At 36.3% G+C, this 26,560-nt stretch overlaps 2 protein-coding genes and 1 long non-coding RNA gene across 3 annotated transcripts in view; 2 read left to right on the top strand and 1 right to left on the bottom strand.

The window, feature by feature from the left end:
• DnaJ-21 (dnaJ homolog subfamily C member 8-like) overlaps positions 1–26,560 on the bottom strand; it is a 302,329-nt gene that overhangs the window by 189,798 nt on the left and 85,971 nt on the right. The window lies entirely within an intron of this gene.
• Positions 13,668–15,033, top strand: LOC134199345 (uncharacterized). Its single transcript, XR_009973799.1, has 3 exons — positions 13,668–13,989; positions 14,232–14,383; positions 14,756–15,033. It is a non-coding gene; the product is annotated as an uncharacterized LOC134199345 (long non-coding RNA).
• Positions 18,211–19,491, top strand: LOC134199343 (uncharacterized). Its single transcript, XM_062670058.1, has 3 exons — positions 18,211–18,466; positions 18,607–18,652; positions 19,007–19,491. The coding sequence occupies exons 1-3, from the start codon at positions 18,435–18,437 to the stop codon at positions 19,250–19,252; spliced, it is 324 nt and encodes a 107-aa protein (XP_062526042.1). The 5' UTR covers positions 18,211–18,434; the 3' UTR covers positions 19,253–19,491.

Below are 26,560 nucleotides of genomic sequence, written 5' to 3'. Positions count from 1 at the left end.
GTTTGACCTTTTTGTTAACAGCGCCACAATAGTTGCAGTGTAATCAAATCGTGTCCGTCCAATGATTTGCTGACGTCAGCACGATCACCGAACCGTGCCTCGAATTCACAGTTTGGGGTCTTCATTAGGAAACAAAAAAATAATAATCTTCGTGTAAATACTAAAACGTGTTCGCTTACGTCAAACGGCTAGTTAAATTTTATGCGTAAATTTCAAAATGCTTCGATATAAAAATTCGACGCATGTTATTCCAGATATATATTTTGTTTATTTAATGTATAAAATAAATAGCTATTGGCGTTTCGAAGGATAAAAGTTAATCGGTATGATACATGAACTATACAATATGATCGAAATATTAGATAAAAATTAAAGGTTTTCACTAGTCTCGGTTCACGTGACGTTGAGCTATCAAGAATAGGCGGAAAGCCTATTTTTATTATAATTACGCCTCACAAAATCAATAGATTGTATTGCGTTTCGGTTTGAAGGGTGGGGCAGCCGTTGTAACTATACTGAGATCTTAGAACTTATGTCTCAAAGTGAATGGTGGCATTTACGTTATAGATGTCTATGAGCTCCCATAACCACTTGATCCCAGGTGGGCTGTGAACACGTCCACCCATATATGCTTTTTTTTATTGCTTTGATGGGTGGACGAGCTCACAGCCCACCTAAGTGGTGCTAAATGGTTATCGGAGCCCATAGACACCTACATTTTTTTTTATTGCTTATTCAATAAAAATAAAATAAACAGAGGTATCAAATTAGGCGAGATTCGTCCTATCACCAATACCTCTTAAACTGTCTTTTTTGCCACGTACCATCCGGCTATGGAATGAGCTCCCCACCACGGTGTTTCCCGAGCGCTATGACACGTCCTTCTTCAAACGAGGCTTGTGGAGAGTATTAAACGGTAGGCAGCGGCTTGGCTCTGCCCCTGGCATTGCTGAAGTCCATGGGCGACGGTAACCACTCACCATCAGGTGGGCCGTGTGCTCGTCTGCCTACAAGGGCAATAAAAAAAAAAAAAACTGTACTAGCTTAATATTACTGACATTATCGCAATTGTTTCGTATTTTCGTACTTCAATTCCGGATTCACCTGTTATTAGTTACAAGAAACTAGCAATTTTTTTAATATCATTTTATTATTTTAACGCAAAATCTTAAAACTGTACGAACGTTTTGTATACAATTAAAAAAAAAACTCGTTATTCGAGTTTGTTATTGCGTTCTCCATACTTTGATGGCCAATCCTTTCTCAACAATATTTAGAGTGAGCCTTTTATCGTGTTACTTACAAGCTGGTAACGCGCTAAAGAATAGTATGTGCGTTAAAGCTTCAATTAAGAATTATATCGATTTTTTATTTAAGCAACAACACTCGCTATGAAGTCTAGTACAAACGTAAATTTTTTTATTTTATTTTTTTATTGCTTAGATGGTTGGACGAGCTCACAGCCCACCTGATGATAAGTGGTTACTGGAGCCCATAGACATCTACAACGTAAATGCGCCACCCACCTTGAGATATAAGTTCTAAGGTCTCAGTATAGTTACAACGGCTGCCCCACCCTTCAAACCGAAACGCATTACTGCTTCACGGCAGAAATAGGCAGGGCGGTGGTACCTACCCGCGCGGACTCACAACAGGTCCTACCACCAGTAATTACGCAAATTATAATTTTGCGGGTTTCACTTTTATTACACGATGTTATTCCTTTACCGTGGAAGTCAATCGTGAACATTTGTTGAGTACGTATTTCATTAGAAAAATTGGTACCCGCCTGCGGGATTCGAACACCGATGCATCGCTTCAACACGAATGCACCGGACGTCTTATCATTTAGGCCACGACGACTTCTGCTACATACAGCAAGTTCCTCGCGAATAAATATAAAATATATATATTTTAAATGTTAATATATTGAAAGTTATTTTGTCGGTAAACAGCTGTAACTATACTGAGACCTTAGAACTTATATCTCAAGGTGGGTGGCGCATTTACGTTGTAGATGTCTATGGGTTCCGGTAACCATTTAACACCAGGTGGGCTGTGAGCTTGTTCACTCACCTATGCAATAAAAAAAAATAAAAAAAAAACGTAATACAGCAAGGTCCTCGCGAATAAATACAAAATAAAAAACATTTTAAAAGCTTTTAATATATTGAAAGTTATTTTGTCGGTAAACAGCTTCAACATGTTTGCTATTCACATGGAAAACAGCTTATAAAACACGAGGTGCGACCTGTCTTAAAATGATCGAGCAGCTACCAATTAGGTAGACTAGCTCAAGTACCTTCGTACAAAAGTATTGTTGTATCTAGTTTTTCCTTGAACGTGAAGAAATTTCTGACAAGATAAGTGTTTTTTCCTTAAGTCGGTGGACTTTTTGGATGGGCGGGTGGTAATTGAGTTGTTACCGATGCCTTGCCGATGACTTTTTTACAGAAATAGGCGGGGCTCTGGTCATGAATCGGAGTCATGAAATCGAAGTCTCAGTGGTTTAAGGCTAGGTCATCTTTTAAGGCGTACGGAACGACGTATCATATCAGAAAAAGACTGAATCGTGGTACCTTCCTATTTAACCAGTCTCTGATTGCAATACAGTACATCCAAGTTCGTGGCCAGACGACCGCCTTCTTCCGTGTCGTCGTGTTCCCTGATGGTGGCAAGGAACGGTTCTCTAGGGACTACCTTTTGCTCGAACGCAATCTGGCCACGGGGCCACTGGCACTGGCTCGATATCTGGTGGTAAATGACCGTCTGTGATTCGGCTACATTTATTTATTAGTACTAGTGAAATTTGTGTATGACGATATCAATTTGTTAAAATTACAGTCGGATCACCATGACACTTTCCCTGTAGTTACTATATATAACATTTATACCAAGTTTCATCATAACCGGATAATTATTATAGTTTATGAACTCATTTAAGTAAAAGATACAAATAAATTAAGAATAATAGTGCCGACCCAACCGTATAATGAAAATTATATTTTATTTAAAATAAACTATTTTACGTCAATGCTCAACTTAACTAAGTCATACTTATAAAAAAAAACGTTAATTGTTATATTATTATGGCACCGGAATACGTCACGTACTAGTGTGTAAAATATATATTCGTTTTAAAGAATTTGAAAGGCATCGACCTAGTATTTATCATTAAATTCTTAAACGAAAAATTTAATTAATATTATTAAAAAAGACAAATTCTAAAATTGGTGATATGCAAGTCAGGTTTCTCAATATCATCGCATTTAAAGAAACTTATCTTTTTGTTTTCAAATCTATATTTCAAATTTTCTGCCGACTGAACAAAGGAACACATTTAGTATAAAATGTCTACATGTACATGTCGAAATCATAATCAATTGAAATGTAACAAAGGTAAACATACTCAGGACAAGTTTACCTTTTCAGAATTGCTGTAACAACCTTGCAGATTGAAATATAATGGTAGCGATTGTTCCAGATTCAAGGTATTTATTGAAGCCTTAAAGGGACACCTTTGACGAGAGCACGACTTCTTAAAGCCTTCGAGCGTAAGCCCAAGGTGAAGTGCTGTGTAAAATCGTAAATGTAATATTTTCGCCTAGAATCGGATTTTTATGTACAAAATTTTATATAATTCGTTAGAATTTTCTAGATCTAATTTCAAGAACGTTTCATATATGTATTAGACGGAGGTTTTACTGGTGGCCTGAAGGCCGTCCAAGTTTCACCAGGACAGGTGGGCGAGTACGGGCTCAGCCAGGGGGGGTGGGATTTGCTAGCAACCGCTCAAGCGCCTTCAAAAGAGTCTTGACAGCTCAAGGGTAGCTGCTTCGCGAATGCATCTACTACCTGATCGAAATCACGACTCACCACCCGCCGGAGAAGATCCGGCAAGATACTCGGCGGAGAAAGTTTCATAATGCAGTTCTTCTTCTATATCGTTCTCTCACTACTGAGGATCGCGACCACATGCGACATGCTTTCAATGTGCTCGATTATGGGTGGCATGGACTGCATGGTACAAACTACCACCAAGTGCTTCTCTTGCTAGATCTGACCATCTGGTTGGTGTTCTGCCCACGGCGCGCTTGCCCTCTATGCGACCCATAATTATGAGCTTCTCTAATTCATGTCTGGGAGACCGCATGATGTGTCCGAAGAAGCTTAACACGTTCCCGGCAGATAGAAGAGAGCCTTTTTCGGATGTCTAGCTGCCTTAGAATGGACTCCTTATGCAGTTGCGTAATGCAGTTCACGTTGGTTCATATCGCATCGACTTCAGAAAATTTTCCTACCATCTAAAACATTCTTCAAGAAATATTCGTCGTGCAATATGTAGTAACACCGGGTGCGTTTGATACTACTATCTCGAAGCTCAAATCCTGCAATACCTAAAACGTGCTTACGAATTTTCACGATGAAAGAATGACTTGTTTTTTTATAATTCCACAGACGTCCACTGCTGGACGTAGGTCTCCCCAAGGTTCGCCACAATAACTGGCCCTTCGCGATCTGTATCCAACAGGTTCTCGCGACCTTTACTAGGTCATCAGTCCGCTTTGTGGGACATCGTGTAATAAAAAAAAAAGAAATTTTATTTTTTAATACATCTAAACTTGTGGCTACTTTGAAGTATGTGACTTACGTTATACAAGAAAATAGTGTTCTCGTAGTTTGAAGTTAACAGCGGCAATTACGTCATGATGTCTACGGACGCACTGCGGTTCGATTGCGCTTCTAGAGTCGTAAAAAGAGGAACTAAACCTCCAATGGAAAATTAAACGTTAAATTCAATGATAAAAATCTTTGCTTCATGCTCATATACGTGGGATACCAGTACCAGTAAGATAAGCGCTATTTCAGAACTGGCCTCTGCAATTTGCGTCCCACTCGGAACGTGTTCGAATAAAAATGTCCGTGAACTCAAACGCAGGAGCATTCAATCGTAAACTGCGACATTTTACTGACATTGCCCGTCTATTGCTCGTTTGACATTTGTAGCCTGCTACAGCCTTGTAAAGAGTCGGAGCGCCTCCTTATTCAGTGAACGTAAATAAACAGTTTTATCGGAGACGGCTTCGCACATGTCTAGTATTTATAATATGTCAATTTGTCCGCGCGAAAGTCCTTCAGAGATATCGCGTAATTTTCAAACGTTAGTCACGTCAACCTTTAATTAACTCCTCAGTGTCATGGTACCCTTGCGATGTAATACTTACATGACCGGTTTACGACCTATTTGACGTGGTTCGTTCACCGTGTCTACATTGTGAGCTGTAGAACAGATGCGGTTATCGCGTTTATTTTCTCGCTTTGCTCTTTATAAAGCTAGCTGACGCACTCGCAAGAAGAGTTCGTTGAACTATACAGTTACGGGCGAGATCGGTGCGCGGGCGCCGCACTGTGACAATCGTAACCTTGGACCATGATGTCGGATTGCTTTTTATTTTGCCACCGAGCGCTGAAAAAAAGAATGCTCTTTTTAAGAATTTTATTTTTAGACCGGACCTACTCGACCGCGGCAAGATCGCTTGCTATTACGTTATTACGTTTTTTCCTAGTTGATTCTTAAATGAGTTTCAATATGTGGAACGCGGGGTGATGTTTAGCGAATATCTGAGTCAGGTGATCGTCTCGTTTGTATTCCCATAGAGGGTGGCCGGGTGACCCTGTGGAGGACGGGCTCCCCCCAGCGCCACGTGGATGCAACAAGTTACGAATGTACGCATGCGTTCGTTGTCCCCGCGCCGCGTTAAAGGAAAAATCTTCGCAGTAATTTTCCACTACAAATCAGCTATAAGATTTCATCTAATTTAAAATTAAATCAGAATTTCTTCTGTCAATGTCAATAAGTGAATTGCCCGTTTAAGGAAAATGAAAGATGTTGTGGCGTATTATTTTGTAAGTATCTTATTATAGAGATCGTTAATAATTTTCAAGAGAAATATTATTGAATGCACGTGGAACAGTTATACGCGTTCATTCCAGACCTCTCTAAGGCGGCTATTTCAGTTTTTTGTTTACGTACAGGAGTTCTGTAATACCGGACAATGTTTACAAACATTTTGTTTGTCCTTGGGGAGTACGATACATATCTTTCAATGTGTTCGCGACAATATTATAAAAATAGGATTCCCCACGATGCGATGTTTGTAATTTAAATTTCGCAAAACTTCCGGGTCGTTCATGTGATAGCGTCTAGTGTGCTTATTTTTATATTTATCTTATTTTTTTATTATATTAATGTAAAAAAATGTGCGTACTTTTCAATGATAATGATGACTTTTTTTGTTTTCAATATCTTTTGTTGGTTCGATCAATCAAGTGTTTTTGTATCTGTATTTTTTTTTATCTAAGCAAATCAAGGTAGGCGCTACACTTATTTAATTTGCTTAGATGGGTGGACGAGCTCACAGCCCACCTGGTGTTAAGTGGTTACTGGAGCCCATAGACATCCACAACGTAAATGCGCCACCCACCTTGAGATACAAGTTCTAAGGTCTCAAGTATAGTTACATTTTTTACATTTTATTAATGTATATTTTTGTAGCGTACACAAATTGATTTCAAGTATTACAATTAAATTGTCTAATAATTTTACAGTCCCGCTAACACTCGATTCCCACTAAATAACAAAGGCGTCGACCCTATTACAATTTAATTGAGATCAAAACCTTTGAAAGCTCAGCGAATGTCGCGGATCGAGTCTGCGGCAATTACGTAACGATTACTACGGAGTCGATAGTACTTATTGTCGATAAGAAATCTGAATTTTTTATCGATAATAATATTTTTTATCGATAAACATTCTGATTTTTTTTATCAACAGTTACAGTTTAGTAAAAACTGTTGCTTCTCCCTTCACGATTTTTAAAAGGATTTTGTATGATTGAGACTTGTATAAATGACCAAATTCATCGATTGTTTTGAAGGATGGGACAAACCTTATATTATGCATTAGAATAGTAACTTCCAAATTGTATTCTAAAGTTATTATGAAGTCGAAGACAGAAGAAGAAGAAATATGAAATAGTGAGTCGCCGATATTAGCCGATGAAGTTATTACAAAATCGATTATTGTTTTTGGCTTTATAACCGTGATATACAAAATAAACCTGAAGAAAATTTTGGAATTATTTTGTCAATTATCATTGTACAGCACTGAGAGATCCACTAAGGTTTGAAATAAAATCAGTGAGAATTTTAATTAACTTGTTTTCTAATCTGTACACATATAATTTGTTACGAAGTACTTCGTCGGGTATAATCAGATTTCAAGTTCTTAATTGTAAAAAAAAACTTTTAAATTGATGACTAATCAGTTTGGTATTTTCGGTAAAACATAAGGCACTTTTAATAAATACGGTCTGTGGAAAATTAGTTCTCCTAACATATAGCGGGGCAATCGGAACTCTGTACACATAACAATAAAAAAAACTCCAATTGCTTTTTCTTCCGTTCTACTTTGTCTAGGCTAATAGTGGTATCGATAGAGATGGCACAAAACAGGAAGGTTGATTTGATTAGCTCGTCAATAACAGCAAAAATTTTAGTCTAATCATTCACATTTTCTAATTACAATAGTAAGAGTACATTTTATTCGGTCTTAGATTTTTTTTGTTTCTCACTTCCTTTACTAAATTTAAGATTTATTTGCTCGCGCATCGTTCAGTTTTATCGATATTTGATACGGTACGTCCCTAAGGCAGCGACGCGTAAACTGCTTGTAATTAAGCCGCTCAATTCGCCACCTCAACTGAATTACGGTAAGAATACTAAGACATTCACGGAAATACCGCACCGCACTAGTTTCCTTTTAGACGTCTACAAGCTTTTGCCCGCGACTTCGTCCGCGTGGAATAGTTACTTTGGCATAACGCTAAATTTTAGCCCCCACTTCATTTACGTAGAAAGTGAAAATATTTTTTGAATTATAGAATGTTAAGGAAGCTATTTAAACACCTATTTTGAAACATATTGTTTATTGGTGCTGCACTTGTATTGGTCTTACCGTGATGCCTATAGCCTTCCTCAATAAATGGGCTATCTAACACTGAAAGAATTTTTCAAATCGGACCGTAGTTCCTGAGATTAGCACGTTCAAACAAACAAACTCTTCAGCTTTATAATATTAGTATAGATTAAATGTGCCTATTTTGCTATATTTTGCTTATGGCAGTGCAGATTTCTTAACTCGCACAATACAGCTTTTTTTCATATTCTCTTACTCTAAACTGCTTTTTAGGTGCTTCATAAAGCTTTGTTTGTACGAAGGCTTGTAAAGAAGGTTTTCAAATTTAACCTTCTTGTGAGATTCGTAAAATAACATTTGTTCATGAACTTCTTTTATAACGATTCCGTTCAGTATTGGCATAGGACCCTGTATTCAAGCCGTTTTATGACTAAAAAAAAAGGATTTTTGACAGTTCTGACGTTTCTAAAGACTATAAAAAAACCGTTTTATCTTTTAGTTAAATAGGTTTTTGTCGTTTACGTTTCGTGGCTTATACGTTTTGCTCATCGAGAATATTCCTCGGACACTTTGTATTATCACAAATTTTGAATATGTGATTATATCAATTTATAGTGTTGTTTTAATACATTTTTTATGTCGTGAAATCGCATGGAAATCTGTAAACCGAGGACTTCTAGAGATACGATCTTGTTAAAATTTGATGATATCGCACACTAAGACACGTGGCTAAATTTTATCAAATATCAAATAATTTTGATAATAATTCAATGTATCTTGCTTATCGAATGGTACAAAAGTTGAAAATGTTAGAATAGTTACAAAATAAGTCGAGGTCATTACCTTGCGTATGGAAGAAGGTAATTGGTAGTAGGGATCGGGTGAAAGTTACGAACCCCTCAGTTTTGGAAAATACCGGACAAATATTTTCGTGTGTAAGACGGTGTTCAGTGAATTGTCACCACTACTAAGGATATTCAGGACGGACGTAAAGAAATAGTCAAGCAATCGAGTTTACCTAGACTTGCCGAGCCGAAGCCTTGTGTAGATTCAATCATTGTATTAGGCAAAGGGCAAAATTAGTTCATCGTCGTACTGTGGTCATCAGTGGTGATGTAGGGACCGCCTAATTGTCGAAACTGATGGTATTATCGATAAAAACAAATAAACGATATAAACACGATAAAACAAAAAACGATCTAAACAACAACCTCTTTTGGAATCTATATCGATAATTATGTCTTAAAATTTATTTGAGTTATTAGATATCCTGGGGCCCATAAGGCCTTTCTAGCTTCACAAGTGGGCAAACTCATGCGCTCGTCTTTATATTATTTTAAATGAAAATGAAAACTTTCACAACTTTCGCTGGCAAATGTTTATTTTTTATAAGTCATTGAGTGCAAAATGCTTTTTTTTAGGATAGAGTATTACTGTTGGCTCGGATGCTTTTCTAGCTTCACTGAGACATGAGTGATCATTCCACAAACGAATGCTTTGACAGAAATTTAACTAGAAACTTGTTACTAATTAATTTCACAAAGAACTCTCAAACCAATTGGAGAATTCAAAATTTCAGGTATCAATTCATAATGCCATTTAGGACAACTTCGAACTTGCTATACCATTGATTGTTCTAGTGACAAAAAACTTTAAAAAAATTGTATGTATTTAACTTTCAAAACACGTTTTTAAAATATCGAGAATATCGGACGGGTTTTGTGTCTAATAAAAAAATAAAAAAAAACTGTAATAGTTTAAGATGAAAAAAACAAAAACCGTTTAAAACTAGTTGCTTGGTACGTACGTACGCATACTAATAATATTATTAAAATGGCGCTAATGAAGCACAGTTATGACCCTCGGGCTTTTTCCACTGAACTTCCGCGCGTATTTAGGGCGATTGCACACGGCCGCGTCGCTGAGGTTTCGCCGCGTCTGACATTGCACGAGTCCGATCCAATAACATGCAGGTTTTCTGCGGTTGAGATGACAAGGGGACAGCGTGGGCACGTCTTCACGCGGCGCCGCTGGTACGTCATAATCATTTGCATTTATTCATTTTATTTAATAAACAAAAATCCATAGCGAATAAACGTTCAACATGTAATTTTAATTTGTAATTTTACTGGTGGTTGGACGTATTGTGAGTCCGCCCGGTACCACCAACCTGCCTATTTCTGCCGTGAAGCAGCAATGCGTTTCGGTTTGAAGGGTAGGGCAGCCATTGTACCATAGAATTGAGTCTTAGAAATTATATTTCAAGGTTGGTGGCGGCATTTACGTTGTAGATGTCTATGGGCTCCGGTAATCACTTAACATCAGATGGGCCGTGAGCTCGTCGTTAAAAATTGAAATATGTTAGGTATATTATCTATTATTATTGCTTAATTATCAATGATATCGCATATCCTAAGCTAGTAGCAAAAACACATATTGGCCAAATACAAGAAATCAAGGTAACCATAACCATACTGCGATATCTACGCTAGGCTCGCCGCACCAGCCCTTATGCGTTGCCGCCCGGTCGCATTCGGTGCTCTCTGAGACTTTTAGGGAATCTCCTCATTCCTTCTTCATCACTGCAAGGGAGTTCGTTCCTACTCAGGGAAGCAAGGAAGCATGTCTTACTCGCACCAGCCGAGTAGCATACACTTACAACATTACTATTATATATAGCGTCGCACCAAAACGCGCCCTGTATAGCACCAGCCTTACGCCAGCGATCGTTGACACCCGCTTAACTCGCACAAATCTGTCATGCCTTCATTTCTACTCTTACATCGACTGGAATGCTCCAAGCATAGGTACCTACATATACATCTGTAACTATTTATTGAAACATCACGAACCAAAGAAAGTGCAGTAAGCTTTAAAATAACAATTAATCATAAATAAAAATAGTTAGCAATGTCGTCAGGTCTCAGCCCCGTGAGCTTTACTGGTGGTAGGACCTTTTGTGAGTCCGCGCGGGTGGGTACCACCACCCTGCCTATTTCTGCCGTGAAGCAGTAATGCGTTTCGGTTTGAAGGGTGGGGCAGCCGTTGTAACTATACTTGAGACCTTAGAACTTGTATCTCAAGGTGGGTGGCGCATTTACGTTGTGGATGTCTATGGGCTCCAGTAACCACTTAACACCAGGTGGGCTGTGAGCTCGTCCACCCATTTAAGCAACAAAAAAAAGCTCACCTACTAGTTAAGGTTACGCTGATATAGCCTCTCAAGGCTCTCAGCTTAGGTAGGAAAAAAAAAATCGGTCTCTTGCCTTGCGCGTCTAGTCCTTACCAAACACTTTGATCGGTCCACCTCGTTGGCTGTCTGTTCACGATACGACGTCCAATACGAGGTGTCACTCCAGTACTTTTCCGCCCCACCGATTGTCAGTGCCCCTGTCCTGGTGAAACTGGAAAGGCCTCAGGGCCACCAGTAGTCCTTCGATCATCTATATATAAATACGTGAAACAAAAACTTTGTACCCCTTTTTACGAAAATTGCGCGGACGGAGGAGTATGGAATTTCTCACACTTATAGAGAATACAGAGGAGGAGAGCACAATGCTATTTTTTTTTAATTATGCATAAGACATACATTAAATCAACAAATAAAACATTACACACACTACCATGTATTTGACACACACACATACATATAATTACATATACTCTTTGTTTATTGTCAATTGTCATACTTTTGTTAATGTTTACAGGTCTGTGGTCAAATTCCGAATAGATTAATATTGTTTGCCTTTAATGTTATCTATCTATAGTGTAAGTTTTGGCGAAATCTGTGATTATATTATAGAAATATGATAGTATTTGACAATAGAACCATAATAATGTTTAAACATAGAATTTCAATTAACATTATAGTCGAATGTCGACTACTGCGGGACCACTACTAAAAAAAAATTGTAAGTGCAACGGCATACACTAGTAAAAAAAAATTGTCAGTGCAACGGCATATGTGGCGAACTTATTACGATTATCTAATTTTGAACTATTGAAATCGGCATCATTATCGTGTACGTACCCATTCCCACAGTGTGCTGTCCTAGAACCAATATCAGCGAATAATTATTATACAAACAATTATTATTAGCCACGCGTATCACATACGGATTTCCCTTTTACAGAAATTAATTAAACGAGGCTATTTAAGTAAAATCGGTTTATCGTTTTATCGTGTATGGCATTAAAAAAGGACAAATATTTTTTAAATGCGATTTTTTCTTCTTTTTAAACCGTTTCAGATTATAAGGCCCATTTTTGTTTTTTTTTGTTTCTTAGATGGGTGGACGAGCTCACAGCCCACCTGATGTTAAGTGGTTACTGGAGCCCATAGACATCTACAACGTAAATGCGCCACCCACCTTGAGATATAAGTTGTAAGGTCTCAGTATAGTTACAACGGCTGCCCCACCCTTCAAACCGAAACGCATTACTGCTTCACGGCAGAAATAGGCAGGGCGGTGGTACCTACCCGCACGGACTCACAACAGGTCCTACCTACCACCGTTACATCTATACTAATATTATAAAGCTGAAGAGTTTGTTTGTTTCAACGTGCTAATCTCAGGAACTACTGGTCCGGTTTGAAAATTTCTTTCAGTGTTAGATAGCCCATTTATCGAGAAAGGTTATATAACATCACGCTAAGACCAATACAAGCGGAGCACCAATAAATAATGTTTCAAAATCAGGGTTATTTTTACCTTTTGAGAGCTTCCGCTGTGTGCGCTGCAGAAACGGTTAAAGTTTCGCTAAAATTATATATGACAGAATTATTTCCCTTTAAATGATCTAAAAAAAAGTCCGCGACAGCATATGTCTATGTGTTAAGGTTGGCTCACTATAACGTTTTTAATGCTAACCAAATTTGTTCTAAAAGAAAGCGTTATTTGTGAGCTATTCCACGCGGACGAAGTCGCGGGCAAAATCTAGTATAATATTAATAAGCTTAAAAAAATGATTGAAACTATACAATCAATCAACAGTACAATAAATTTGAACTAATTATATATTTTTTTAAATACACTTTTTTTCAAGTTCCGTCACGAAGCAGACACTAAATTTTATTATAATTTATATGGTATATCCTAAAATTATATTGACCTCCTTCATCGTTGCTTCTCAGGAACTATTCGGTAAATTCGTTAACGGATCATCGGTTCTAACCAGATAATTTGGTTTCAGAATAGTCTCTAGTGACTTACATCGGCAATACTCACATATACTCGGCTATAATCATAAAACAAATTAGCGGATTAGATCGTTGTGGGTTAATACTTATATCGAATTAAATGTTCAAATCTCGACTGATGAGTGTTAACGTTGAAGCAATTGAAGATATTTATAATTTTTAATGTTACGCAGAATATTCTAATACATAACACACTAGAATCCTGACTCCTACATAAATGAGCGGCATTCATGGGGAAAAACCATTAACGGCCGTTTTCAATAACCTATCTATCCCTAGTTTCGGTTACTAAAGATAGACAAATCTATATTTTTGTCCTTACTTACGTTCCAATAACCTATCGACGGGCAGCAGTTCCTATCGGATTTATCTATCCATCGTCGGGAGGACGGATAGCCTGCTAAAGATAGAACGCTCATACAAATCGTGCTTACTTCCGTTTCAATATGAGTTTTAAGTAACTCTCCGGTAAGCGGCGCTATCTCTAGTATGGGCATTCGCTTATCTGTCAAAATCGGCCGGTTACATGTTTATCTTTCGAAAGTAAATCACTATAATTTAATAATTGTTTCTCTTCATATTGGCATATTGTAGCAGTGATGATAGTGATATGGAATTATTTCAAATGATAATGGATTGTGATGCAGATAGTGATAGTGAGGCCGATATCATATGGTTAGGAAAATAAAGATCGTCTGAATTACATGGCGAAGATCAATAATTACGAATTTGACTATAGATTTCTGAGCAAAGGTGTTGTGAATGAATTGATTAATTTAATGAGACCATATTTGAGTGTAACGTCAAAAAGGTAAGATAAATTTTAACCATAAAAGTACTCGTTATTACAACTTATATTTGTTTATAGCAATAGCAAAATTATACCTAATTTTTGTTGTGTTACAAAATCACACTCAACAGGAATTCTATAATACTGCTGGATTCCCATGGTGCCCTAAATGACATTCATATACTAATACTATAACCTGGTAGGCTATTTACCTTCATTCTTATTACACACTGATACCTCTACATTTTATATTTGTGTTACAGATTCAAATATAGGAGAGGAATTTAGAAATAGAAAAAGAGTATTTTGAATGTGTAATTTGTGTGCAATGCATCATTGATGTTTCAAAATGTTGTTGCTTGATGGCCTGGGTCTACTCATGATACAACTATAATTAACCATTCCGATTGAAAAGGTATTTCTTATTTATATTACCTTATTTATATTATTATTATTATATATTATTATTATATTTTTATTTATTTAGATTATATATTTAGGTGTTTATATGAATTTAATATGACACTATTATAATAAATTATCTACATATCAAGAGAACATTGATAACAAGGTGGACTTGGAAATTGCTATTTGCTTGCCGATAGAGGCTATCCCCACAACCCTATCTTTTAACGTGATTAATTAACCCACATATTCAATCGGAACGATTTAAAATGAATCACATATTAAAACAAGAAATACTATAGAGAGGTAATCTTTTTTTTTAGTTAAGAGCTTGTTATACTGTATTGTAAAATAATTTAAGCGAATAATGTATAATTTTCAGATGCATTGGTGTTTGTAAAAGAAGACTCCCTGTATATCATTGAAAAGTAGATTAAAACTAGAAAATATGCAAGCTGTTATTATAGCTGCCATGCTGCATAATATCGTCAGAAGTATGAATTTAGAAGAATTAGAATCAGAAATTTCAGTCGCAGATACATTACAGGAAAATAATATAATTGTTCGTAACAATTTTTCAAAACTTACATCTGAAATACAACTATGTACTTATAAATAATTGCTTCCAAAGATAATTTATAAAATAAACTCCAAAGATAATTTGACTATTTTTTATTTTCCAAAATGATAATTACATGGTAGTTAGTACATGCAAGATATTTAATTTAGAATTTGTACATATACATAAAAAACTATCTAACATAAAATTATTATTGCCTACTTAATTTATGAAATTTAATATTCCTTTTAAGTAATTTTTAATTTTTAAATTATCTAAATCTTACTTAAATTTTGCTACAACAATCTCCTTTTCTTTATTTTCCAAGTCAAGTCTCTTTTTTGCTATTAGATATTCTGCTAATGCATTGTCCCTATGCTAGCCTTGCATTTCTTTTCTTCCATCTTGTTTCCGCTTGGCTGTAAAAGTGTTAAAAATATTATATGTGACCTACAACAATGTGCATGCTTTATCCAAAATTTCATCTGCAATCCTTACCACCTCCAGCCTGTAACAAAGAGCATAATTATTTCAAATACTACGGCAACCTGAAGAAAAAATCATGTTTATCAATGTGTTATTAGAGACAAACAATCAACTAATTATACTAACCTTACTAAGGTTGTTTCTTATGTTGCCGTAGCGTTCTTTAAGTTTTCCCATTTTAGTCGAAGCTGCGATGGAGTTCGTGGGAAACGACGAATCGACGAATTAAAATCATTTACAAGGGTTTGCCAAGCCTGCTCCTTCAATTTATTGTTTGTGGCATTTGTTGCCTTATTATTGAAACATTTTTTCGCCGCCACAAGTTCTGCTAGAATCATCGTCTCATCTTTTGTCATGGGTGCTGCCTTTCTTGACTGAAAAAGATATATTTTCTAAACTTGAACTCAAAGTTTTCAAAGTAAAATTATTATTATCAATGTAGTTCATAGATACTTACAGAATTCATTTTATTTCACTGTAGCTCTTTAATTATAAACACACTTAGAATTATAAACGAAAGTTTTAAAGCGTTTTGGAGGTAAGTCATCATCTAATATAGTAGGTAAACAATAGAAAAACAAACAAAAGAAACTGATCACTGCTTATTGGCAAACGGACTGTCAAAACGTTTCGTTTCATAATTTCGACTAGGATAAAAATAGCAATACGTCCAATTTAAAAAAAATCTACATATGTTTTTATTACTTTTTGTTATAAACAAATGTGTTTATGATAGTCTACAATATGCTGGTTAAATTATAGTTATAATTTAGAATAAAATAAAATAAGTCTTGAACCTGATGTTGTTTCGTATTTGTAGTAGAACGAAACGTATCAAGAGGCTCGGATAAATCGGAGGGAAGAAGCTATCTACTGTTGGTTAAAGAGAGATAGCACTTATCCGTGATTGTGAAACGCAAACTAAGGACAGATACGCTCTTGCTGATATTCGGAGATAGCTATCTATCCGAAAACTCAGATACGTTATTGAAAACGGCCGTAAATCACGCAGTACTGAAGTAGTTTTGAGACCAGGTGATTTATAAATTGTGAGTAACGATTAGTGATTAAAACTAAATTTAAAAAAAGGTAACAGTTTGCCATTAATAAATATTATATATAACTAGTCAGGTCATAAGTATTGTCACACCGTAAAAACTTTTCTTTTAGAATGCTGGCCAAAAAAAAGTTTATTGAATTCGAATTTCGAATTGTTCATGAAAATAAAAATGTATACTTTTAGAATTTTACTCATTTTTAAATATGGAGTGGACGCTTAAAGAAGACCGTGTTGCAGTTATTGCGTTGCATCGTTGCGGTTTCGCGTCAATTCAAATTTTTAACATACTGAAAAATTTGAATATAACCAAAAGATTCGTTTATCGTACCATCAAACGATACAATGAAGACTCTAGTGTAGATGACAGGTCAAGAAGTGGTCGCTCTCGGTCACAGAGGTACATTTTTGTGAGAAAGGTGTAAAAACGAATGCAGTTGTGTATCAAAATACAGTCATACATACTGACGAACCTTGTGGAACCTGTTTCTCATAACATGTTCAATAACAGGCACTGGGTATTCCAACAAGATTCGGCGCCAGCTCATAGAGCGAAGAGCACACAAGACTGGCTGGCGGCGCGTGAAATGGACTTCATCCGGCACGAAGACTGGCCCTCCTCCAGGCCAGATTTGAATCCGTTAGATTACAAGATATGGCAACACTTGGAGGAAAAGGCGTGCTCAAAGCCTCATCCCAATTTGGAGTCACTGAAGATATCCTTGATTAAGGCAGCCGCCGATATTGACATGGACCTCGTTCGTGCTGCGATAGACGACTGGCCGCGCAGATTGAAGGCCTGTATTCAAAATCACGGAGGTCATTTTGAATAAACTTTAGTGTCATAAGAATCTATGTTTTGTTAAGTTCATTTTGGTATATGAATGGTTACATAATGAATAAACTTGTTTCAATTATTTTACATTAAACATGTGACAGAATTTATGACCTGACTAGGTATATGTCAGCTACAATATCAACTGTAATGTAAATCTTAGCATTCACGCTATTCAGTTTTATACAAAAGTAGATAAATATGAGGTATATTTAAAATATTCTAGATTGTGTATAAATTGCTACCAAAATTTCCGATCTCATATTTGGCCTTCAAGCTAAATTGGCTTATAAAAATAATAACACGTTTGTGTAATATATTGAATCAGGACAAGTTTTTGTGACACAATTAACTATTTTCTCATATGATCTTCTGCAATTCCTCGCACATAATTTGACAGTTATGGTAGGTACGTACGTACGTCGTGTAATAAAAATCAAACCCGCAAAATTATAATTTGCGTAATTACTGGTGGTAGGTAGGACCTCTTGTGAGTCCGCGCAGGAAGGTACCACCACCCTGCCTATTTCTGCCGAGAAGCAATAATGCGTTTCGGTTTGAAGGATGGGGCAGCCGTTGTAACTATACTTGAGACCTTAGAACTTATATCTCAAGGTGGTGGCGCATTTACGTTGTGGATGTCTATGGGCTCCAGTAACCACTTAACACCAAGTGAGTTGTGAGCTCGTCCACCTATCTAAGAAATAAAAAAATCTATGCTGTTAGAACTTATAAAGAGAGCATCATCCCTATCTCCCTGGATCCTTTGATTAGATTGATTTGATTAGATTAGCGATTATTAACTAATTCCACATAAAATAAAAATGCAGAATGTAATCCTTCTTTTTGTTCCAACATTGAATGCGGTTTGACATTTTCCGCTTGTCACTATCAATTTGTGAACGCTTGTCTCTTTTTATTCACCATGATCAGGTTTTAGTATATTTACCGGTTCTCTTGAATGTCACACAAGTGTTAAAAAATAAAAATCAAGATACTTTAATGTTAAATTAAAGTAACATAATCTAAATGCGTTGTGTAGTTATAATAAAAATCGATAAAAAGACCGGCCGAAGTGTTGAAAACTGTGTAGTAAATTGGTTCATGTGTGTGAAATATCGTTGATGGTCCTAAAACAAACTCCGTTTTGGCAAGAGTAACTACGCTAAGTTTTATCACAGTATTATGAATGATGGGGTAGAAAGAACAAACACTTAATTTATATAAACAGATAGAAGAAGACATTTCCCGACGACGATTTGTTCCCTATTAACACTATATCCTTAATTTGCCCAGGTCTAAGAAACAGTTCCTAAGCAGTTGGCAGCAGAGGTTGTTCTTGGTACGTTAAAAAAATCAATTGCAAAATTATATTTACAAATGTCATCAAATGCACACAATGCATTTCGGACGCATTGCTAGAAAGGAAGGTAGGTCGAAATTTGGAAAAGATTAAATTACCTAGCCTTATAGTAGAAAGAGATCGTGATCAACAATGTGCAGAATAGGTGATATTAAAGAGTGACCGATTGGCGTTATACCGTGGTTTAGCAGGGTATTCCGGAATACCACCGGTGCCTTCTGGACGGAGAGTCACTTTAGCCGTTAGTTCGCCGGTGGGACATGCTCGGGGTGGCTGCGCTTCTACTCGCAGTATTGATCTTGGTCACCTTATATTTAGCCAGTTCTGTTCCAGACGAGGTTCGGATATTCGTACGAAAAATGCAGGAGACTTGTTTCGTGGGTCGCTCTGGCAATACCTGCGCTTCTTCGCGCCGGTATTCGAAAGAAATTCAGTCGGATTCTGACTCCATCCCGAAACTCTGTCTCGGAGTGCTTAAGATCCTGTAATTTCGCGGATAATAGCGCACGCGACGAAGTTGCGCCTCTCAACTTCGAGATATTCGATGCAATAAGGAACGAGGACCCTATCGAAATATAATATTTAACTGAATAAACTATTAAGTATTACTATAAATTGAAATTTGAATTGGTGAACATTAAGATAATTGCTCTTTTGTCAATATGAATAGCATTAAGATTTATATTGTATATTAAGCGACCAAGCCTGTATGTCAAACATAGATAAGGCGATGACTTTCGACCCTAGTTAATATCAGTATTATAAGTGCTTATCCACGACCTTACAGAAAATAAACATTGGAAAGTTTAGAGATATAATTTTATTTCAAGTCATCAATACCAATGATGTGGTTTTGGTTTTTTTAATCCCCACTAGCGAAACAGGGCTACCTTCCAATTTGACCATTGCTATCTCTATGATATACACGCGTTTATTGAAACTAAACGCGCACCACCCATCGTAAGTTGAAGTAACTATGAGAGAAGGTTTCCTGGAAGCGCCCACAACTACTAGGTTGCATTATAATCGGTCGGTACTGGAACGCGGTGGAAAAACGTACAAAAAACATTAGTCTTGTTTCTAATCTAGATAGATCGCATTCTAGGGTAAATGAAAAAAAGCTCTAGTTCAGTGTCAGCAGAACATAATAAAATTTACATAATTAATCTCCCGTGGTTAACAAAATCGTAAACAGACTTATTGCATTTTGTCAGAGCTTTAGTGCAAGTTAATCTCCAGTTGTTAAACAGATTTGGATGTGCTTGTGGTGGTCAAATAAAGGTGAGATTGGGCATACACACTGAAACACAGCACACAGCCCACTGAGTTTCTAGTCGCATCTTTTCAGTGGGTCGCGTTTGCGATTCGATGGTAGATTCTGCGAAGCACTGCTTTTGCTACTGCTAGTGTTCGCAAATTCGTCAAGCTAGAGCCCTGTGAGCTGACCTACTCGCTCCGTTAAGCTGGCCTAACCGAGGCTACCAACATAGGTAGAAACAATATGGTAATGTTGGTAATGGTTATGGTACATTATGGTTATATTTTAAAATAGTCTAGATAGTCTGATTTTTATTTTAGGGACTGTTGTTTGATCAATATTTCTATTTAATGAATAGTTAATACAATTGGAAAGGTGCACGCAGGCAAGGTCATTACTTTGGCTATATTTTTAATTGCAATATATTTTTCTGAACACATGTATACTTAATGGCATTTAGGATTTCATTTTGTTTATTTATGATGAATATCAGGTACAGTACTCAGTTTTACTAGCATCTGTTCTAATTAAGTTAGTTGAACGATGTAATCCTATATCATAATATTTATTACAATTTCAACGATAAACACTTATTGCTTCATTACTTTACAATAGTTTGTAGATGAGTATCGACTAAAATATTTTTATTCAACATATTATTAGGTATCGTCTTTTCGCATTGGAAGTAGGTATATAGTTTCCCAAAATATTCGAAATTGAGTTAATATGCGGAATCATTTGGTATCACCAGTATTTTTCTCATAAATACTGTCAAAAGAGCGTAGTTTAGTTTTTTTTTTACCTACCTATGTTTTGTCTACTATTAAGAAAATTAATTCATAACTTATCTTACTTTAATAGACAGATAATGTTACTGGTAAAAAATAAATGTTGCAAAGATAATTAATATTAAAAATATCACATGTTAAACCTTTAAAACACTCTCCTGTAAAATTAGTAATTTTTGAGATTGTGTAATATTTTAATGCGAGAAGACGATATGATTTTTATTTTCATCGTATTATCTATATAGCGATAAATATAGAATGACACCGCACTGTTGAGAAACGTGCGCATGTACTTAGTTTTAGTACGTACTATTATAATACTATGTATCGCGATGATTAGCAGCCGAGTCAAGTCGCCACAGTCGAATTCCGTGCCAGTCCGGCATAGCGCGCGGTGCGGCAACATCGCGGATCGCGCGCCTCGTGGTGGGGAGTCGACTAGCAACAGGCGCCCGAACACGTGCTCAACGGCCTTGCCACCGTGATGGAAGCTTCGCGCCTTTTTTAGATAACAACATCTAATCACTTACAACGAAATTCCAGATTTACGTAACACGCGATGTCTTATGTTTTCGTACACAATAACAGATGTCGGTCATTGTTTTCATTGAACTCGCTTAATAAGAGTCGAGGGCCATGTGATACGATGAAAATATATCTGCTGTTAGTGAGGCGGTGTTTTAATATCAGTTTTCCCTATTCTGATTTATAAAATAATCACCATCTGTCTATATTTATAATAAATTAAATTACGAAGGTAAATAAATCTAATGAAACCAAAACCGACAAGTACTCATTTAAAATTAAAACCTCTAATTACGAACGACGAAAATTAAAGCAGACTTAAAATCAACGTACGTTTTTCACACGTAGGTACCTAAGCGTTGAATAGTCGAATTAAAAAAAAAAAAACTAGTTTTAAAATAAGGTCAACGCTTAATGAATGCGTGAAAACGCAAAAGCCTTACGGAATACGTGATTATTAGGTTCGCTCATTACATCATCAGGGAAATAGGGCGCAGCGCGGTCCTCCGACGAAGGTCGCGTAACGTTAATGACTTCCGCATGGAATCATATAAACGTACAAACGTGTGTGCACGACACTCGTCGAACGTTAACGCCGAGGGACAGAACTACCTAAATAAATATTGAACGCTTTTTGAAAATCGCGTATACCTATCGAAACACGTATTTGAATATTCGTCGAGTTACGATAACTTATACAAATCAGTACTCAGTATTAAGCGGTGGATTGAATACGTTACCAAGGTTACGGGTTCAAAGGTTATAGGTTCAAAGTAATAGACGCGTGGTTAGTTTAATAATAAATAAAGCAGTTGGCATTAAATATTGGATGAATGTAAAATACAAACCTTAAAGGTCCGTAGATTAGTGAATAAAACGTCTAGTTTGCTTACATCGAATGAGAGTAAGATAAGATAAGAAAGAGTATTCGGACCCCATTACGGGGGCACTCAGAATGGGCCTCGGGGCGAACCCCACAATCCGGTAGAAACTCCCTGCCATGAAGGGCAGAGGTGAACGATGAGAGTTTGCTGGGACAAATCTATACAGCTACCTACATTATCTATTTTAGAGCGACCAAGGACTTCTATGATGAGGAGTGTTATATAGCTTGTGTTATCATATCGCGAAACTCAGAGATTTTAATAACACTAGAGAGATAAAAAATAGATAGGACGTAGCACGCAAGAATTGTGATTGAGTTAAAGGCGGAGACATCGGAGTAGTCTTGGCCTAAATGTGACGTCAGATGTAGGTACTCGTAACAAGTCATTTAAATTTTTTTCAACCTACGGAAGTCTTGTCAACTGACATGCCCGAAGGATTGCTAGGTAGTGGGCAGGGCACGCAGGGCAGTGTCTCGTAGGACAGGTGGTCGCTGGGGCCGAAAAGTTCTCGAGTGGTGATCGCGTACACGCAGCGTGTCTAGCCCTCCCACGAGATTGACGAGCATACGGCCCACCTGATGGTGAGTGGTTAACGTCGCCCATGGATTTCAGCAACGCCAGGGGCAAAGCCAAGCCGCTGCCTACCACTAAAGTGCTCAAAAGTCGCGGGAATCCGCTGGTTGCAGGCTGTGCACGACAGGTTACTATGGCGATCCTTGGAGGAGGCCTATGTCCAGCAGTGGTTGTCTATAGGCGATGATGATAAAGCCGATAGCAATGCATTGAAGGCACGTCCTTAAAAAAATAATCTACGTAGATACAATAGTATCTATAATGAATCGACGACACTATTCAGACAGAGAAAAAGATGGAAGATATAACTATTGATTTTATAACAACGGATCATCATGTTCCTATTTGTCATTACGCTTGTTGCAATTTTAATGATTTGTGACCAGTTTTTTTACTGACTAGTTTATGTGTACACCTTGCTTGAAGCTTAAACACAAAAATTAGTACTTACGCATTAAAACGAATTGAAGATAAAGCAAAAACTACTCGACGGATTTTGATGGAACTGGATTGATATTTTATTTAAAAGTGGTAGAACGAATTCTAGTTGACTTCTTTGTTTTTGTTGTTGTATAGATCCTTTTTTAATCTCCAAAAGACACAGATAGTGTGGTGTAACTTTTCCTATATCGCATTGATGCTTAAGGCCGCTAGTACTTAAAGTGTCAAGATCAACTTAAAACTGATAATATATTTTATTGTGCAATCTAGGTAAAAATGACGAAACAATTTCACTGAGCCCAGCACGAGCAATAATACAAAGCACTAATCAATTTGCAGATAATATGATATTGTAAAACTGAATAAAATCTATCTATATCTGTTCACAGATAAAATAAGCACCTGGGAATTATATACTGTGGATACGATGTATAAAAGTTACGTATCGGTGAGTTGCACCGAATATTCTTTGACATCCTGACCAAACAAAAGGAACTGGAGATATTAATGATAAAAGAGAATCTTCGTAATGCGTCCTAAAATGACATGACCAACCATAAAGAAAGTTTATATAAAGATGTTTACGTAACGATGATGTCAACTCGTAAGCTGTTCTAAAGAAAAAAAGGCAATAGCCAATTTACTAATTTTGAATAGTTTTGTTTTCAATAGTTGAAATATCTTTAGCCGAAGCGTAGCTGACTAAGCAACGCCATATCTTAAAACAGTTCAATATTAACTGAATATATTAGTCCGATTTTGCGTTAGATAACTCGTTTATCGAAATCAAATTCTAGACAGTATATTTATTGCCATGGCCGAAATTCCGAATCGTCGCGTAGGTAAAATAAAACGCCAGTCCACTTTGATGAAATCGCGGAGTACATCTAGTTTCTTATAATTCACGGGGATATTCCAATGTTGTGATAAGATAAAACTCGTTATCTACAGCTTATACTTCGATTTCTTATCACTATTCTTGCTTTAAAATCAGATGACCGATAAATGTAAAGGCTGCAAAAATATTGTGCATTCTTGGTCATATAAGTTGTATCTACCTATGGCTTCTTTTTTTCTAAGACCTGTTTGCGATACAAAATTCCTAAATGAATAATAAAATTTCACCGAATGTTCTATGGTAAGATATTTTATTCGATTTCGATAAACATATTTGTGTGTATTTAAAAATGTGAACATAGAAAATTATGGTTAAAATGAATCATTTTTCTACTTTAGTGATGACATTATCCTCTCGCCTGTGTAGCCGATTACCTTTCACGTTGTATTATAAAACTAATGTACTAAATTCTGCATTTTCCTCTTGCTGTCTGTATATATTGTATGTTAATTCTATTAAAATCCGTTTTCAATTGTTCGAAAACTCGTTCCGCCAATAAAATATTCGATTGCAACTCTCCCTTTCAGCTAGATGCATATTTTGTGGGTTTTATTCGAAACTCATGAAAACGTCTGTGGTGCTTTGGCTGTTTTCCAACGTTGAAGTTATTGCATTTTACGTATTAAATGAATAGAAAAGATTTTAAAATACTTTGGGAATTGCAATTGAAGTTTCTTATCCGATACATGTACCCACGTAAGATATGCAAAACTGATTATGTAATTAATGGAATCAATTGTGAGCTATATAATGATTGATCTATCGTATGGATAAGAAAAGTTATCGCTTGTGCCATTAGATTGTCACATTATAATCGCTGCCAGAAATCAGCTTCAATATACCTAAAATTAACGTTTGAATAAACAAAGAGAAACTTTTAATCAGACTGTCTATAGAGGATAATGTTTTTCAATTGTATTCGTGGCAGTCTGCGCAAAAGTGACCTAATCCAAAAAAAATATATCCGTGCTTATATATATTGAAATTTATTTAAAACATTATAAATTTTCAAAGCAAAACCGGCCTACCCCTATTTTGACCCTAGATAACAGATGGCTTTGTGAACATTAGTTTGCGCGTATTGTTTTTGCCTACGAAGCAGTGTAAAAGTAAATTCGAACCTCATTATCTCCATACTATGGTAAGATTAGGCCACTTTTGTGCTGACGGCCTCATTAATGAATGTGTAATTTTATGCTATCTACAATTCTACAACCTAAAACCTTTGTCGTATTTCAAAATGTGCAGTATATTTGGATTCGTAACAGTTCTAAGTGACAGGGAATTCTGTTTTAATGTTACTCAACTAAACTAAACTAAACTTTTTACTTGTGGTAGGACCTCTTGTGAGTCCGCGCGGTTGGGTACCACCACTCTGCCTATTTCTACCGTGAAGCAGTAATGCGTTTCGGTTTGAAGGGTGGGGCAGCCGTTGTAACTAAACTTGAGACCTTAGAACTTATATCTCAAGGTGAGTGGCGCATTTACGTTGTGGATGTCTATGGGCTCCAGTAACCACTTAACATTAGGTGGGCTGTGAGCTCGTCCACCCATTTAAGCAATAAAATAAAAATAAAAGAACTTTAACGAAGTTGTATTTTTTTTATACAATTCAAACACTAATTTTTAGAATATTTTAACGAAGAAAATACTTTGTTTCAGGTACGTAACTTTCTCTGCATTTCAAACACATTTCAAACGATTGAAGACATAAGGAGTAAGTTCTTTTTTCGTATATACATTTCTGAACTTCGCAATTAGCGTCATTAGTACTCTTCTAGTTATAGTACTGTCACTATTATTGTATAAATAACAAACTATAAATTCTTCAAAACGAATTCTGTATCAATTACATGTAGAAAATGTTCGAAACGTGTAAAATGAAACAGCAAATCCAAGACTATTTATTAAGACTTATCTCATTAATAGGATAAAATATTAAAGTAATTCTTATAGACAAATCCTGAATCCACCGACAGGATCCCGACCTTTTCTGCCCTGAAGCAAGCATTCGAGTTTTAAGGACAGGATAGCTGTTATTCCAATGGACTACCTATGATAAAATTTTCCGTTCATAATACATATTAATATTAAGTATGTATAAACTCTACTCGATTTTTTCAACAAAACGTAGGCTGTGACCACGCACCGTACAAAAAAGAAACAATAGGGAATCATAATATGTCATCATTTAAGTTTTTTGCCGAGATTAGATGATCTTTATTAAGTTTTTTATCTATTGCATATTTATTATAATTTACAGCATTGTTATTTATTTATTAGAGTACAATTATTATTATGACACTCTCAAGTAAGCTTAAATGCAATGTCCATGACATTACCTATCTAAAGGGGATGGCCCATTTTAGGCCCAAAGCGGACAATAGATTATAGAAAAAATACTTAGTGCATTAATTTTGTCATAAATAAATATGCATTTACTTTCTTGCAAATAAGCGCCACTATAGTTTACAATAAGTAGTTTAAAAAAAGTAACTCTATTGAAAAAACATGGAT

This window comes from Bombyx mori, chromosome 9 (assembly GCF_030269925.1).
Source record: "Bombyx mori chromosome 9, ASM3026992v2".
Taxonomy (NCBI): Eukaryota; Metazoa; Arthropoda; class Insecta; order Lepidoptera; family Bombycidae; genus Bombyx; species Bombyx mori.
Note: the sequence above shows the minus strand (reverse complement) of the source record. Positions and strands in the feature narration are given on the sequence as shown.